This window comes from Vanderwaltozyma polyspora, genomic scaffold, assembly GCF_000150035.1.
Source record: "Vanderwaltozyma polyspora DSM 70294 KpolScaffold1002 genomic scaffold, whole genome shotgun sequence".
Classification (NCBI taxonomy): domain Eukaryota; kingdom Fungi; phylum Ascomycota; class Saccharomycetes; order Saccharomycetales; family Saccharomycetaceae; genus Vanderwaltozyma; species Vanderwaltozyma polyspora.
Window position 1 is genome coordinate 210,225 of NW_001834693.1, and position 15,996 is coordinate 226,220.

The 15,996-nt window shown below is 33.6% G+C and overlaps 5 protein-coding genes and 1 further gene across 5 annotated transcripts, besides 3 other annotated features; 3 read left to right on the forward strand and 3 right to left on the reverse strand.

Annotated features, from left to right (window-relative positions):
• Positions 1–557: 557 nt before the first annotated feature.
• Positions 558–1,634, forward strand: ARO4 (3-deoxy-7-phosphoheptulonate synthase ARO4; the record flags this gene model as incomplete). Its single annotated transcript, XM_001647241.1, has 1 exon — positions 558–1,634. The coding sequence occupies one exon, from the start codon at positions 558–560 to the stop codon at positions 1,632–1,634; it is 1,077 nt and encodes a 358-aa protein (XP_001647291.1).
• Positions 1,635–2,410: 776 nt separating this feature from the next.
• Positions 2,411–3,268: a sequence feature (similar to hypothetical protein; correction of possible frameshift sequencing error~similar to Saccharomyces cerevisiae HIS7 (YBR248C)).
• On the forward strand, positions 2,411–4,066 carry Kpol_1002p81 (the record flags this gene model as incomplete).
• Positions 3,270–3,314: a sequence feature (similar to hypothetical protein; correction of possible frameshift sequencing error~similar to Saccharomyces cerevisiae HIS7 (YBR248C)).
• Positions 3,317–4,066: a sequence feature (similar to hypothetical protein; correction of possible frameshift sequencing error~similar to Saccharomyces cerevisiae HIS7 (YBR248C)).
• A 110-nt stretch (positions 4,067–4,176) lies between these two features.
• Positions 4,177–5,616, reverse strand: SRM1 (Ran guanyl-nucleotide exchange factor; the record flags this gene model as incomplete). The annotated part of the gene is made up of 1 exon (XM_001647242.1): positions 4,177–5,616. One exon carries the CDS (start codon positions 5,614–5,616, stop codon positions 4,177–4,179), a length of 1,440 nt encoding a protein of 479 aa, XP_001647292.1.
• A 2,792-nt stretch (positions 5,617–8,408) lies between these two features.
• LSG1 (ribosome biogenesis GTPase LSG1) lies at positions 8,409–10,346 on the reverse strand (the record flags this gene model as incomplete). Its single annotated transcript, XM_001647243.1, has 1 exon — positions 8,409–10,346. One exon carries the CDS (start codon positions 10,344–10,346, stop codon positions 8,409–8,411), a length of 1,938 nt encoding a protein of 645 aa, XP_001647293.1.
• Positions 10,347–10,699: 353 nt separating this feature from the next.
• On the reverse strand, positions 10,700–11,839 carry RRT2 (diphthamide synthase; the record flags this gene model as incomplete). The annotated part of the gene is made up of 1 exon (XM_001647244.1): positions 10,700–11,839. One exon carries the CDS (start codon positions 11,837–11,839, stop codon positions 10,700–10,702), a length of 1,140 nt encoding a protein of 379 aa, XP_001647294.1.
• An 857-nt stretch (positions 11,840–12,696) lies between these two features.
• Positions 12,697–15,909, forward strand: ISW1 (chromatin-remodeling ATPase ISW1; the record flags this gene model as incomplete). The annotated part of the gene is made up of 1 exon (XM_001647245.1): positions 12,697–15,909. The coding sequence occupies one exon, from the start codon at positions 12,697–12,699 to the stop codon at positions 15,907–15,909; it is 3,213 nt and encodes a 1,070-aa protein (XP_001647295.1).
• Between the last annotated feature and the right edge of the window lie 87 nt (positions 15,910–15,996).

Consider the following 15,996-nt stretch of genomic DNA (forward strand, 5'->3'; position numbering starts at 1 on the left):
TTAACTCTGAACTTACTACAATTTCAGTTTTTGGGATTTGTCTGTGTATTCTTTTTGCTTTGGTGCATTTTAGCAGACATTTCTATATCATTTCCTTGTTCATTGCTCATTGCTCATTGTTCTTGTTCTTGTTGTGGTTCTTGCTGTGGTTCTTGTTGCTATTGTTCGTTTCCTTGTCAATTTGGTATGTTATTACTTGATGAGTCAAAAGTAGTATTACGACATGTTCATTAGCTTCAAGTTTTTTGGGTTATTTGTATCTTTTTTTTCTTTGGGTGCTGAGTAATTCAATGGTCTTGATTTAGTATGTCTGTCTGTCATATATTTATATATTCATATGTTTTTTCTTATTCATTAAGTTCTTGTATTGGATATAAGAAAAAAAAAAAATTTTTTTTTTTCCAGTTCTTGTATTGATAATTTGTATTCTGTTTAATTATATAACTAGTTAATCAATTAATCAATTATACCTTGATTACTGCTAGTGTTTGGGTTATTGTTGTCAATTGTCATTCGTACTCTATCGATCATTTAAATAAGGAAATAATACAGGGAAAATGGCTGCTCCACATGCTGATACTGAAGATGTTAGAATTATTGGTTACGATCCATTAGTTTCTCCTGCTCTATTGCAGGTTCAAGTTCCTGCAACTGATGCTTGTCTCGAAACCGTAAAGAAAGGTAGAGAAGATGCTATTAAGATTATTACTCGTCAAGATGATAGACTTCTAGTTATCGTCGGTCCTTGCTCAATTCATGATCTAGAAGCTGCTCAAGAATATGCTCAAAGATTGAAGAAACTTTCTGAAGAACTAAAAGATGATTTATGTGTTATTATGAGAGCTTATTTAGAAAAACCAAGAACTACCGTAGGATGGAAAGGTCTAATCAATGACCCTGATGTTAATAATAGTTTCAATATCAATAAAGGTTTACAATCAGCAAGACAATTGTTCGTAAATTTGACTAATATTGGTTTACCAATCGGTTCTGAAATGTTGGATACCGTCTCACCACAATACTTGGCAGATTTATTATCCTTCGGTGCTATTGGTGCAAGAACTACTGAATCTCAATTGCACAGAGAATTAGCCTCCGGTTTATCCTTCCCAATTGGTTTCAAAAATGGTACTGATGGTACTTTGGAAGTTGCTGTCGATGCTTGCAAAGCTGCTTCTCACTCCCACCATTTCATGGGTGTTACTAAGCATGGTTTGGCTGCAATCACCACTACTAAAGGTAATGAACATTGTTTCGTCATTCTAAGAGGTGGTAAAAAAGGTACCAACTACGATGCAAAGTCAGTAGCTGAAGCTAAAGCTCAATTACCAGAAGGTTCTAACGGTTTAATGATCGATTTCTCCCATGGTAACTCTAACAAAGACTTCAGAAATCAACCAAAGGTTAACGACGTTGTTTGTGAACAAATTGCTAATGGTGAAAATATGATTACCGGTGTTATGATCGAATCTAACATTAACGAAGGTAACCAATGTGTTCCACCAGAAGGTAAAGCTGGTTTGAAATACGGTGTCTCTATCACTGATGCTTGTATCAGTTGGGAAACCACTGATGAAGTTCTACGGAAATTAGCTGCTGCCGTCAGACAAAGAAGAGAAGTTAACAAAAATTGAATCAAGTATTAAATCAATTGACAAACTTCTTCTTATTATATCATCCCCTCCCCCCTCACTACCCACTACTCATCCATTTGATCATTATAATCTCTTTTGTCAATATGATAATTAATGTTCAATTGTAACACTTTTTTTTTCCTCATCTAGATCTAAAAGCAAACGAATAATACTGTTATTTTAAACCAAAATTCAATTAAAAAATCAAAAGAATCTTAATGAATATTCTCGAGTATCCAAGGTTATTTGACTTTATTGGAAAAATTACAACAATATCATGAAATTCTCCTCCATGTTAATGACAAATATATATATCTATATCTATATATGTGCGTTTATATAGAAGTTATTGACCTATTTATCTTAATAAATAAATAACTAGAATAAAGTGGAATTTAAAACACCACTGATAGCAATTCAGTGGAACTACAAATGTGATCAATTCCAATGGATTTGGAGTCTTCATCGTACTGATTGTACTGCTATTGATCTATTAATTTGTTCTTTTAACTCAGGAGTTCCAGAGTCAATCAGAGCCTTTAATAGTAAAAAGCGAATAATGACGATATGACTCAGAGAAGCTAAACTTAGAATAGATCAAATCGATTATAAAAAGACAGATGTCTGAATATCTAGTGGAATTGTTAATTGATTTATCATTTGTTTTATTGTAATGTTCATTTTGGTTAGTGTTAGGCCCTTGATAAAGGGTTGCCTAACGACCATCTTATCTCATTGCAGGAATTTTTAAAGGGAACATTGTTACAATTAAGAAGATGGCTACAGTTCATGTTATCGATGTCAATTCTGGTAACCTTCAGTCATTGGCAAATGCAATTGAACGTTTAGGATTCAATGTTTATTTGGTGAAGTCGCCTGAAGACCCTGAATTGAGTAAAGCTGAGATTTTGATATTGCCAGGTGTTGGAAATTATGGTCATTTTGTCGATAATTTATTCTCCTTAGGATTTGAACAATCTATAAGGGATTATATCAAATCAGGGAAACCTATTATGGGTATATGTGTTGGTTTACAAGCCCTATTCTCTGGTTCTGAGGAAAGTCCTGGAAGTAGTGGTCTAAATTACGTGGATTTTAAATTATCAAGATTTGATGACAACGATAAACCTGTTCCTGAGATTGGTTGGAATAGCGTAATATCAGATTCAGATTTGTTTTATGGATTAGATCCCTATAGAAGGTATTATTTTGTTCATTCTTATGCTGCAATTTTAAACCCTGAAGTTGAAAGAAGACTTAAGAATGAAAATTGGAAAATTGCCAAGTCTAAATATGGTACTGAGGAATTTATAGCGGCAGTATATAAGGATAATATATTTGCAACACAATTTCATCCTGAAAAATCAGGTAAAGCAGGCTTAGATCTAATTGATAATTTCTTGAGACAAAACCATCCAAGGGTTAACTACAGTCAAGAAGAAGAAAAATTGCTCGCAAATGATTACTCTAATTATGGGTTGACTAGAAGACTAATTGCATGTCTCGATGTGAGAACTAATGATAGAGGGGATCTAGTGGTCACTAAAGGTGATCAGTACGATGTTAGAGAATCTGAAGGCAATAAAGATGTCAGAATTTTAGGTAAACCAGTAGAATTGGCCCAAAAATATTTATGAACAAGGTGCAGATGAGATCACTTTCTTAAATATTACTTCTTTTAAAATTGTCCCCTAAGAGATACACCAATGTTAGATGTATTAAAATTGGCTGCAAAAACTGTATTTGTACCATTAACTGTTGGCGGTGGTATTAAAGATATAATAGATGTGGATGGCACGGTGGTTCCTGCACTAGAAGTAGCAAGCTTATACTTCAAAGCTGGTGCTGATAAAGTTTCTATTGGTACAGATGCTGTTTATGCCGCTGAAAATTATTATGAAAATGGATGTATTGGTGACGGAACCTCTCCAATTGAAACTATTTCAAGAGCATATGGTGCTCAAGCTGTAGTGATATCTGTAGATCCAAAGAAAGTATATGTATCTGATCCAAAAGAAACAAAAAATAAGGTATTCCAAACTCAATATCCAAATGAAAAGAATCAAAATTGGTGTTGGTATCAGTGTACAATAAAGGGTGGGAGAGAAGCTAGAGATATAGGTGTATACGAACTTACAAAAGCATGTGAAGCTCTTGGTGCTGGTGAAATTTTATTGAATTGTATAGATAAAGATGGCTCAAATTCAGGCTATGACATTGAATTGATTAAGCATGTTAAAGAAGCCGTAAAGATACCTGTTATTGCATCTAGTGGAGCTGGTAATCCTAAGCATTTTGAAGACGGTTTCAGGTTGGCACATGCCGATGCCTGCCTTGGTGCAGGTATGTTTCATAGAGGAGAATATACGGTTAAAGATGTTAAGGACTATTTAATGGAACATGGTCTAAAAGTTAGGATCGATAATCTTTAAATTAAATAATTTAAGTAAATATTAATATATATGTTCCCAATCATTTTTTCAATTGTTCAAATACAGATTTTATACAATTCGTACTAATTATACAACTTTTTGAATGAAACTTAATCATCCATTTCATCAGCTCTTTTTTCAGCTTCCTCCTCGGATAACTTGACACCACCAGATACAGAAAATTGACCACCACAATCAGCCATAATTATATTATGTTCTTGAGTTGCAGTATTCTTAATTCTGGTTGGAATTTCAATATCATCACCTGAAGGACCCAAACCAACTGCGTATGTTTCACCAAAGCCCCAGGAATAAGCAATACCATTCTTAGCAACAGCGATAGAGTGATGAGAACCGGCGGCAACAGTCTTGAATTTTGGTACATCTTCTAATTTAGTTGGAATTGGAATTGAACGAGCTTTACCGTGCTCATCTTTGTAAGCAGATTCAGGTAATTTATCTTTGGAAATACCAACTTCAAACATATCTAATCTACCAAATGTGTATAAATCACCTTCTTCAGATAAAACCAAAGAGTGGTGTTCACCAGCAGCAATTGATTTAACCTTGAAATCTTCTGGCAATAAAACCTTCTTTGGAGATTCGACTAGGGCTCCATCTTCGATATCTTCAGATATACCACATTGACCGAACTGGTTTAAACCCCAACTTACAACCTTACCATCTTTCTTAATGGCAAAACAATGGTTTTCACCGGATGCAATGTATTTAACCTGTTTCAAACCGAATGGTCTTGGATCTAAAGTTTTCAAACGGAATCTTTCCATTACTTTTCTACCCAATTGATGTTGTTGACCATTACCCCAAGCAAATACAACACCTTCTTCATCTAAGAATAGCATATGATCCTTACCTGGAGCTAATTGAACAATTTGATACTTGCTGAAATTTGGAACTTTCCAAGGAGTGTTTTGAATCTTTATTTCTTCTTGGTAAAAACCTAAAATACCTTCATTACAACGGAAAGTACCCCAAGCGTAAACGTCACCATTGCTAAATAGAATACAACTCATATTGTCAGTTGCAGCTAATTGAACAACCTTGTGGCCATCAGCCAAAGGTGGGAAATTTTCTCTTGGAATCTTGTGAGGGGTAGATTCTAGTTCGTTCAAATCACCATCATCGTCATCACTAGAATCATCAGCATCCATATCTTTTAATTTTTCAGAAGCACCAGAAGTATCTCTACCAAGGGCACCAACATCGTTACAACCCCAAGACCAAACATTCATATCAGAATCCAATGCTATGGTATGCATACCACCTACAGCAAAGGAAACAATCTTAACTTCATCCTTTGACAAAAATGGATTCAATCTTGGTCTCTTAACTTCTTTATTCTTGGCTAATGGACCTAAACCCAATTCACACATTGGACCACTACCCCAGCAGAAAATGTCTAGAGGTTGTACAGAAATGTATCTATGTTTATAATCATCTTGGGTATTAATTATATGAGCAGCATGGGTCTTTGATATTTTACGCTCCTTTGGAGCTTTATCCTCAGTAACTGAAGGTCTTCTAACCATTTTGTCTGGAATATTCTCTTGCTAAGTTGAACCTTAAGCCAAAAAGGTAGTAGATATTCAAATACTGATACCAAAAAAACAAAAATAATTTAGGAACTTGATATATAAATTCACTGGGAATTATATTAATCAGGCAAGAGTATATTGTATAACAACTGTCTTTGCTTCTCTATCCCAAATGAATTTTTTCCTTTCCTTTCCTTTCCTTTCCTTTCTTTCACCTCGAGATGCAGCTAAAGAATCTCGATGATGTTAAACTGAAAGTTCTCGCTACTCAAAGAGGAAAAAAAATCGATTCAATGCAAAGAATTTAAGAACTTGAATTCGAATTCGAATAAAAACAAGAATTCGAGTGAGAATAAGAATTCGAGTGAGAATAAGAACAAAGATATGAATTGTTCAGTTAATCGGTCAATTTTTATATGGATAGGATAAGGGAGGAGCACAGGAGCATGTAAAAGGCATTGCATGTGGTTTGTAATCTATTCCTAGTATATTAGATAAGTGGATATAAACGAGGTCATAAGCTTAGAGGGGTCGTAAACGCAAGAGAAGAAGTTCTAGTTGGGAAGCTTAGAAGTGGTAAATGCAGGTGCCGATATTGAATAAGGAAAACAATATGGATGCACATAGTGTGGTTGCAGGTTTCAAAAACAATTATATATATATATATATATCTTGCTTTCATATATAAGGAACAAGGAAGTGAAGGGTATCTTTCTCAGCTTGGCAGAGTGTTTAATACAGTTATAGATCTTGTATGTACTGTTGAGTTCAGGGGATAATAGCATGTTATTATCTAGATTGAATTGGGTAATTCTAAATTCCTGGCTTTTCTTGGCTAAATCCTTGTTATTTTTGGTTAAAGCCACAACTTTATTAAAAGATTTTACCTAACGTTTTATGATTACTTTTTGCTTTATGTGTTCTATCCTCTAAGTTTACAAATTCAAATGCATTTGTAACATTTATGAATAGGGAAGGAGGGAGGGGGGTTAACGTGGATATCCATTTGACATTTCTCATCTGTTTTCCAGAATTGAATTTTAGGGATCTATACAGGTTATACAATAATTGAATTATGCAAGAGTAAATTTCGGAATTGGGAACGATTGAAGTTAATATCATAAAAGAATTTAAAAAATGGCTATCCAAATCGCTCAAACAATCTACATTATTCTATGGTATTGTTAACACACACATCTATTCTGACTGCATAACAATTAATCTAATGAGGAATTGGTCTTTCCAAAAATTAATTTCATTGATGAATAGGTTGGATTTAATCAGAAATACTTTAAAGCATAGATTACTTGGTGATATTGAACTACCTGTTTGACATCTATAATTTAAACAATTACATTGGACTCAGCATTCTGGCGGCATTCGGATCCGATAAATACTCGGCCGAACTTAAGCAATATTCAGCAATAAAAATCGGTTCCGAAATGCACTTGAGCATAATGAATCAATATATCCAATTTACGAATAGAGTTGACAAGATGAAGATATTTCTAGTGTATTTCGAATTTAGTTTAACCCTTGGTTGAACTTACGTATGTTTTTAAATGTAGATTTTTGACTTCTCTTATTCATTGCATCAACTGAACCAGTTCCACATAAACTAAAGTTAATAGATCAATACAATGTTGGAAGACTTGAAGGTTTCTTAAACTGATCGAATATCTTAGATCCAATACCTTTCTTATAGCTTATTCTATATTGAAATAAGCATAAATTTATGTATTGGTGTTTTGGTTACTGCCTGATTTTGATATTCAAATTCAATCCAAAAAAAGGTGATGATGTTATACATCTAATACTGAAATGTAGATATCTGTTTTCATCAGTACGCAGTTCTCAAAAAGAAGAATAAAAGCATAGAATTCATGTCAACACTTGCCATCGTTTTATAATAGGGAAGTCTGACTAATATGTTACTGGTTAAACTACTCTTTGGGAACTATTACAGATATTAATTCCCTGGATGCAATCAAGTACTCAGTGCTAAAGTACAATTATAAACAGCCACTGATTTAATAAATCAGTTTACTACTGCACCTTTACTTACTAATGAGAAGTATCAGTGCTTATACTTTATTTGAATTGCTGTGTAAACATTACTACAAGATGATCTAAATATGTATGTATATGAATAGAATTTGCGCCCATCTACTATCAAACTACAGACTGTGGATGTGTTTCAGCCGTTGTTAGCGAAAAAAGGCGTTGTAAAATTTAATATAGGCATCTTGAGCTTATTTCTTAATGCGTGGGATTTGTAAGCCAAAATATCCAACATAATCCTATTAGACTTTAAGTGAAAAGTTTGAATATTCAATAACTAAGAAAAACTCTTAATATAAACCGAATTATCATACGATTCATCCAACAGAAATAATTAGAAAACCTACGTTGAGCATGTCGAAATGTGTTGAAGAGCCTTGCTGTTTTTAAAGATTAAAAAAAAAGAAAACTGAATAGAAACTAAAAAGAATAAAATGTAATTGAAAAAGATTGTTACAATTAAACCTGTAAGTTGTATTAAAAGTTATATTTAAATGCCAAAATTTTACCGAATTGGTTTGTATAAAACAGAGGAAAATTTTTTTTTCCAAAACTTAGGTCCGGGTAATCAAAATTATGTTGATAATAATTTAGATGAAGTACATCACTCATTAAGAATTGTATTAGGGTTAAAGTATAGGAAATGCAAGTATAATTGAATCGGGAAATTAATTTACAATATTATATGGCTAAACATGTTGGGGCTTTATGTATGTCTATTTAATTTAAGAACTTGCCATACTGGCTTTCTTTTTGCTTTTCTTGTTCTTCTTATTGTGTTTCTTACCGTTACCTGAATCCATTTGTGTTTTATGGAATGGTGAAGTTAATTGACCTTTGACTTTGTTCATTTCAAAAAATTCTCTATCCAGATCATGGGCAGCATTATAAAGTGCAGCTTGTTTACCACCATGAGTGACTGACTTTGCTTCTCCGCCATTTTCTGAACCTGTGTGTTGCGAGAAGGTTAATTTACTTAGATCACGGGCTAAATCTAATTCATCTATTCCTTTTGCCTTGGCAGCTGTTCTTAATTGTTCTCTTCTTGATTCTGGTAATCTTTCAAAAGTATATAAATCTTGGTTGAACTCTGTAGATTCTTCTCTATTGTATGGAGTATCGTCTTCAAGATGTGGTGGAGGGTTAACGTATAATAACTTACCATTGACATAATCCTTTAAGATATATCTACTGGCACGAGGTTGATCGGCGGAACCAAAACCTTGGGTCATATAACCACGAGCTCTTGAGTATGCAACTAATAACTCTTGGGCAGTTGGAGCCTCACCTTGACCACCTTCATCAGCAGATCTGGTTTGAATGTGAATACCGTATACAGCTTCCAAATAATACTTAGGAATTCTTTCTGCGACCAAAGTACATGGTCCGATATAATCACGTAATTGATCGATTGGTAAAACACCATTACAAACTAATTCACCTTTATTGTAAGCAAAATTTGGGAAAACCAAACCGGGACAATCACATAGCATTACAGAATCTGATAATTTAATGGTTTGAAAATGTTTAGTTTTACCTGGAGTAGAGGAAACAGAGACCTTTTTAGCACCGACCAACGAGTTGATAGTGGAAGATTTACCAACATTTGGATAACCCACTAAACCAATTTGAATTAATGGATCTTGACCTGGCAATGGGGTAGTTAAAGGTTCTGCTGGTGCTCTGCTTAAAAATAAGCCTTCTAGCTGATCAATGGTTAAAATTTTGATCTTATCCATAATGTCTTCATCAAGGTCCTCACCTTCTATTTCACTGTTAATTTGTTTGTAAAATTCATCATCATCATGATCGATTGAGGTTTCTTCTCCTAATTCTTTTTGCCTTTCTAAGATTTCATTTGCTTTCAATGCAGAGTAAAATGTGAAGGAAATATTTCTTGATGTGAAATATTTAGCCCATGCAATTCTTTGTTTTACAGTTAACAAATCAGCTTTATTAACCAATAATAAATTTTGCTTTCTTTCATCAATTTCCTTGACATATTTTTCTAAATCAATGGATCTGAAAAGAAGCGGATCCCTTGCATCAACAATTTGGACAATCAAGTCGGATCTTTCAACAACTCTCCATAATTGTCTCCAAACTTCGATATTTCTTTCAAATGGTGTCAACAATAAGTCTTCATTACTCTCTTGAAACTGTGCTAACTGTCTCCTCCAATCTAAAAATGCTTCTTTTTCCATTCTATCCAATTCAAATTTAGTAGTATCCTTATCCCAATGAGGTCTCCTTGGAACAATTAATTCTTTTGCATGTTCCCTTTGTTTAGCATTGATTTCCTCACGTTGTTCGTTAGTCAACGAAAAACCTTGACTAGTGGCAGAATCACCACCATTATCCATACGAATGATCTTAACATTTGAATGTCTATCAGCAGTAAAATCCTTATCAGCTAATTCAGCAGTACTTAAAAATTCGTCTAAAGCATTTTCTTGGGTAACTGATCTCAACTTAACCCAGTTAGCCTCATGTTTATCAGTAGTAAATCTCATTTCACCATCTGGCAAAAATTCAACTACATTTTCCTGTTGACGAGCATGTCTAATAGCTCTACCTAATCCAATAACATTTTTATTCTTTCTTTGAATAGGCTTAGGACCCTTTGGAGCCTTCCATTTCTTAGGAGCTTCTTTTTGAGCCATATTTACTATATATATATATGAAATCTAGCAACCTCTTGGCCTCTCATATCAAGATATGATAATACTTCAGACAATAATTACTAATGCGATGAGTTAACTTTCTTATATGAATAATTTTTCATCCGCATATTAATTTTCCATTTTTAATTAACTATAGGCAAAGAAAAGCTCATCGATTTTTTTGATGAAAAATTGCATATTAATTAGTATATAAAACTAAGTCCATCTGGATGATAAACAGATGATGGTTTCTGGTTATAAAGATTAGGTGGATAAGATAATTTAGACTATAAATTACATGGTGAATAGCCATGTTTGTGTGTACAAAGTGTGTGCACAAGTGTGTCACGAAACTATTCTAGATTCCATTTTTGTAATGAGTTGTCATAGAATGAACAGGTGACTATGAATTTATTCCCCCAATCACCACCATAACACATTGAATCATGGCCTTTCTTAAGGTATGCAATTTCTTGGAAGTATTTGTCTTCGTTGTCAGGTTCTTGATCGTTAATATCAATTACCTTGGCACCATTATACATACAACAAACTAATAATTGATCTTTAGATGAATTTGGACGTTCAGAGAATCTCCAAACACCCCCAGAAAGATTAGATTCTCTTGTTTTCAATGCAGGTGTGTTAGTTCCAGGATATATAGAATCTTCACCGAACATACGCAAATCAATTGATCTTATATGATCGTCGTATGAGCCAGTAATTATGGAGGTGGGATGGTTAGTTCTAAAAGTTTCAGTACTTGCTTTGATCCCGACTACCCCAGCACTATGTATCCTGCCGTTTGACCAAATCATGTCTTTTGATCTTAAATCATGGGCAATTATTGTTGCATCGTCACCTCCAGTGAATATAACGTTTTGTAGTGGTTGTAAATGTCCAAATTCACCAGTCCAGCACTCTAGACTATGTTGTGAAGTGAATATTTCAGGAATTGCTTCGATAGCTTTATGTGAATTCCCTTGAACATCATACGACTTAGTTTCAATCCTTGAATAACTTTCATCTGGTTTATCAAAAGTGAATTCGACTAATCCAGTGGTAATATCAATAGTTGCAGCTTCACCAATGGTATTTGTCACCAGAACTAAGTTCTTATCTAATGGAGAGAAATGCAAAGAAGTGATTAAAACTTCTGAATCAAATACTTGTAAATTTGTCAATTGGTCTATTTTAATTTCATCATTTGTAACATCATAATTAATCTTCCAAACTGTTACGTTACCAGTTGAATGAGCAGTTAAAGCCAAAGTGCTGTCGAAGGGACTTAACTTCAAGTCCAGGATGGCACCATAACAGTGGTAAGAGCTTAGTAGATTCAAACTATCATTATATACATCTAATGAACCCGTTCTATTACCAGTAGGTTTATCCAACTCATAAGTGCCTACTAGCACGAATTTATCTTCGAATATTCTTAAACAACATGGTGGTAATTCTGTCTTTACAGACTCTAATACAGCAGATTCCAGCATATGTGATTCAGCGAAATTGATAATCCCCTATATCCATTGATATCATCTTAATATATCCGCATAATTCTCATCTACATCTTAAATCGCTACATTTTTACAACTTATCGACACCAAATGTTCAAACGTTCCTAGCACTGCATAAACAAGAAATTGAGGTAACCAAGAAAAACTAGTCAACGATGCATCTTACATAACAAGAAGAACCCAATATACTACAAACCCACTAATCTAAAATTATAACAATCATCTCTAATACACATTCATACATAATTTCGATTAAATAATTATTTACAAAGTCTTAGAAAACCAGTCTTTTCTCAAAAATAAGTCGGATTTCAATCTACAAAATCATCCAATTAATAAATAAGCACATAAACTCACTAATCCGATCACAAATTGACCACATTCTATGCCTTATGTTGTCAATTGATACCTCATATATACCTTCATTAAAGTGGTGATGACCTTTATAATGAAGCTTACGCTTGCCTAAATTAAGGTGAAATATCATATCAAATTGAAAAAATACATAAAAAAGCTTCGATATAAGATTTGAAGAGAGAAAAAAATATATAAAAAGTCAGCAATACACGAAACATTTTATTAAAATTGTTGATATTAGAAGGGATACATATGTTGGTAAGGAGTTTATGGTGTAAGTGATCTATTGGTTTAAATAATTAATTTATTGTTTGTTTCTGTGTGTGTGTTTTTTTTTAAAATTTATTTTATTAGGACATCTTAGACAATATTGTTAACTTATAATATTAATATTTTTTAGACTATTCTTATACTAGGCCAAAGAAATATTTCACTCATAAATTTATTGTAGTTGGGTTATCTTTTATTGATCAAAGATGACTGCTGATCAGAAATATTGGGATGATTTAAAGCCCTTGCAGGAAGGTGTTCCTTCTAGGGATCCAGCTGCTAATAAGAAACGTTATATTTTGACAGAGGAAAGACGTAAAATGTTTGATGCTGATGGTACTGCTAAAAGGTTTGAGCATTTACTATCTCTGAGTGCATTGTTCAGACACTTTATCGATTCCAAAGCCAAGAAGGATCAAAGGTTTCAAAAAGTTTTGGAAATTGTTGATAGAGATATGGCAGCTAAGAGTGCAAAAGCTGCTCATCAGGATAAAAGAAGAAGAAAAACTGAGAAGGAAGAAGATGCTGAATTGCTAAGAGGTGAAGAAGAAGCTGAAGATGAAGATGATAGTGAAGGTTTGGAATTTCAATTCAGAGAATCTCCTAGCTTTATTGATGGTACATTGAGACCTTATCAAGTTCAAGGTGTTAATTGGATGATTTCGCTGCATAAATTTGGTTTAGCAGGTATCTTAGCCGATGAAATGGGTTTAGGTAAAACTTTGCAAACTATTACTTTTCTAGGTTATATGAGATATATTGAGAAAAAACCAGGCCCATTTTTAGTTATTGCTCCAAAATCAACTTTAAATAATTGGTTAAGGGAAATTAATAAATGGACTCCAGATGTTAATGCTTTTATTTTACAAGGTGACAAAGAAGAAAGAGCCAATATCATTCAGAATAAATTGATATCTTGTAATTTTGATATCGCAATTGCCTCCTATGAAATTATTATTAGAGAAAAGGCAGCTTTTAGAAAAATCGATTGGGAATATATCGTAATTGATGAAGCTCACAGAATTAAAAACGAGGAATCTTTGTTATCACAAGTTCTAAGAGAATTCACTTCTCGTAACAGATTGTTGATCACTGGTACCCCATTACAAAATAATTTACATGAATTATGGGCATTGTTAAATTTCTTATTGCCTGATATCTTTTCTGATTCTCAAGATTTCGATGACTGGTTTTCTTCTCAATCTACTGATGACGATCAAGAAAAAATTGTTAAACAATTACACACAGTTTTACAACCTTTCTTATTACGTCGTATTAAAAACGATGTCGAAACATCTTTATTACCAAAGAAGGAATTGAATTTGTACGTTGGTATGTCTTCGATGCAAAGAAAATGGTACAAACAAATTCTTGAAAAAGATTTGGATGCTGTTAACGGTGCAAATGGTAATAAAGAATCTAAAACCAGATTACTGAATATTGTCATGCAATTAAGAAAATGTTCTAATCATCCTTATTTATTTGATGGTGCAGAACCAGGTCCACCATATACTACTGACGAACATCTAGTCTACAACTCAGAAAAATTATTGGTGTTAGATAAATTATTAAAAAAGTTGAAGGCAGAAGGTTCTCGTGTTCTAATTTTTAGTCAAATGTCTAGAATACTAGATATCCTAGAAGATTATTGCTATTTTAGAGGTTATGAATACTGTAGAATTGATGGTTCTACTGCACATGAGGACAGAATTCAAGCTATTGATGATTATAATGCACCAGATTCTAACAAATTCTTATTTTTGTTAACAACTCGTGCTGGTGGTCTTGGTATTAACTTAACATCTGCAGATGTTGTTGTCCTATACGATTCCGATTGGAATCCTCAAGCAGATTTACAAGCTATGGATAGAGCCCATCGTATTGGTCAAAAGAAACAGGTTAAAGTTTTCAGATTAGTTACTGATAATTCTGTTGAAGAAAAAATTTTAGAAAGAGCCACTCAAAAATTAAGATTAGATCAATTAGTCATTCAACAAAACAGAACACCAGTAAATAAGAAAGAAAATAGAAATGATCAGAAGGATGCCCTTTTGTCTATGATCCAGCATGGTGCCGCGGATGTGTTCAAGGATTCTAGTGAAACATCATCCTCCAGAAATACTCCAAATCCAGATGGAACTGAAAATACTGGTGCACATGAAATTGATTTGGATTCTATTTTAAATGCTTCTGAAGATAAAACCAAATCTTTGAATGCAAAATATGCGGCATTGGGTTTCGATGACTTACAAAAATTCAACCAAGATTCTGCTTATGAATGGAACGGTACAGATTTCAAAAAGAAAGTTCAAAAAGAAATCATTAGCACTTCTTGGATTAATCCTTCAAAGCGTGAACGTAAAGAGAACTATAACATTGATGGTTATTATAAGGATGTATTACAAACTGGTAGATCTACTACACCAGCACAACCTAGAATGCCAAAACCACATGCTTTCCATTCTCATCAACTCTTGCCAACACAATTGAAAGTCATCTACGAAAAGGAACGTATGTGGACTGCAAAGAAGACTGGTTACGTTCCATCAATGGACGATGTCAAAATAACATACGGAGAAATAGAGGATGAAACTGAGAAACAACAAAAATTGCAATTATTAAAAATCAGTATCGAAAATGCTCAACCATTAACTGAAGAAGAAGAAAAATTAAAGGTAGAGTTGGAAGCAGAAGGTTTCTCTAATTGGGGTAAGAATGAATTCAGAAAATTTGTTTCTTCCTCTGGTAAATATGGTAGAAATTCTATTCAAGCTATCGCAATGGATTTAGCGCCAGGTAAGACCCTAGAGGAAGTACGTAAGTATGCTCAAGCATTCTGGAGCAACATTGAAAGAATTGAAGATTATGAAAAGATACTGAAAATGATCGAAAATGAAGAAGAAAAGATAAGACGTGTGAAGATGCAACAAGAAGCTCTACGTCGTTTGATATCTAAATGCAGCAATCCACTATTTGATTTGGTTTTGAAATATCCTCCTTCTTCAAACAACAAGAGGACTTATTCTGAAGAAGAAGATAGATTTATCTTGATCATGCTGTTTAAATATGGCTTGGACAGAGATGATGTCTATGAATTAATTAGGGATGAGATCAGGGACTGTCCTTTATTTGAATTAGATTTCTATTTCCAAAGCAGAACACCAGCTGAGTTGGCTAGAAGAGGTAACACACTATTGCAATGTGTTGAAAAAGAATTTAACTCTGGAGTTGAGTTAAATGATGAAACAAAGAAGCGTATGGAGGAAGAAGACAGCACTGGTAAGAGAATTAGAGAGGAAATAAAGAATGAAGCAGCTGAAGAATCAGCAAAACAAGAAGAAAGTGATGAAACCACTAAAGTCGATGAAACAGTGAATGATGAGGAAGATCAGCCTAACAAGAAGGTCAAAGTTCAATAAGTTTCTAGCTTTGATACAATCTAATTATGTTCTCTTCTCCCCCTGGATCATATAGGTTGATTAAATATGGTAGAACCGTTTTGTATT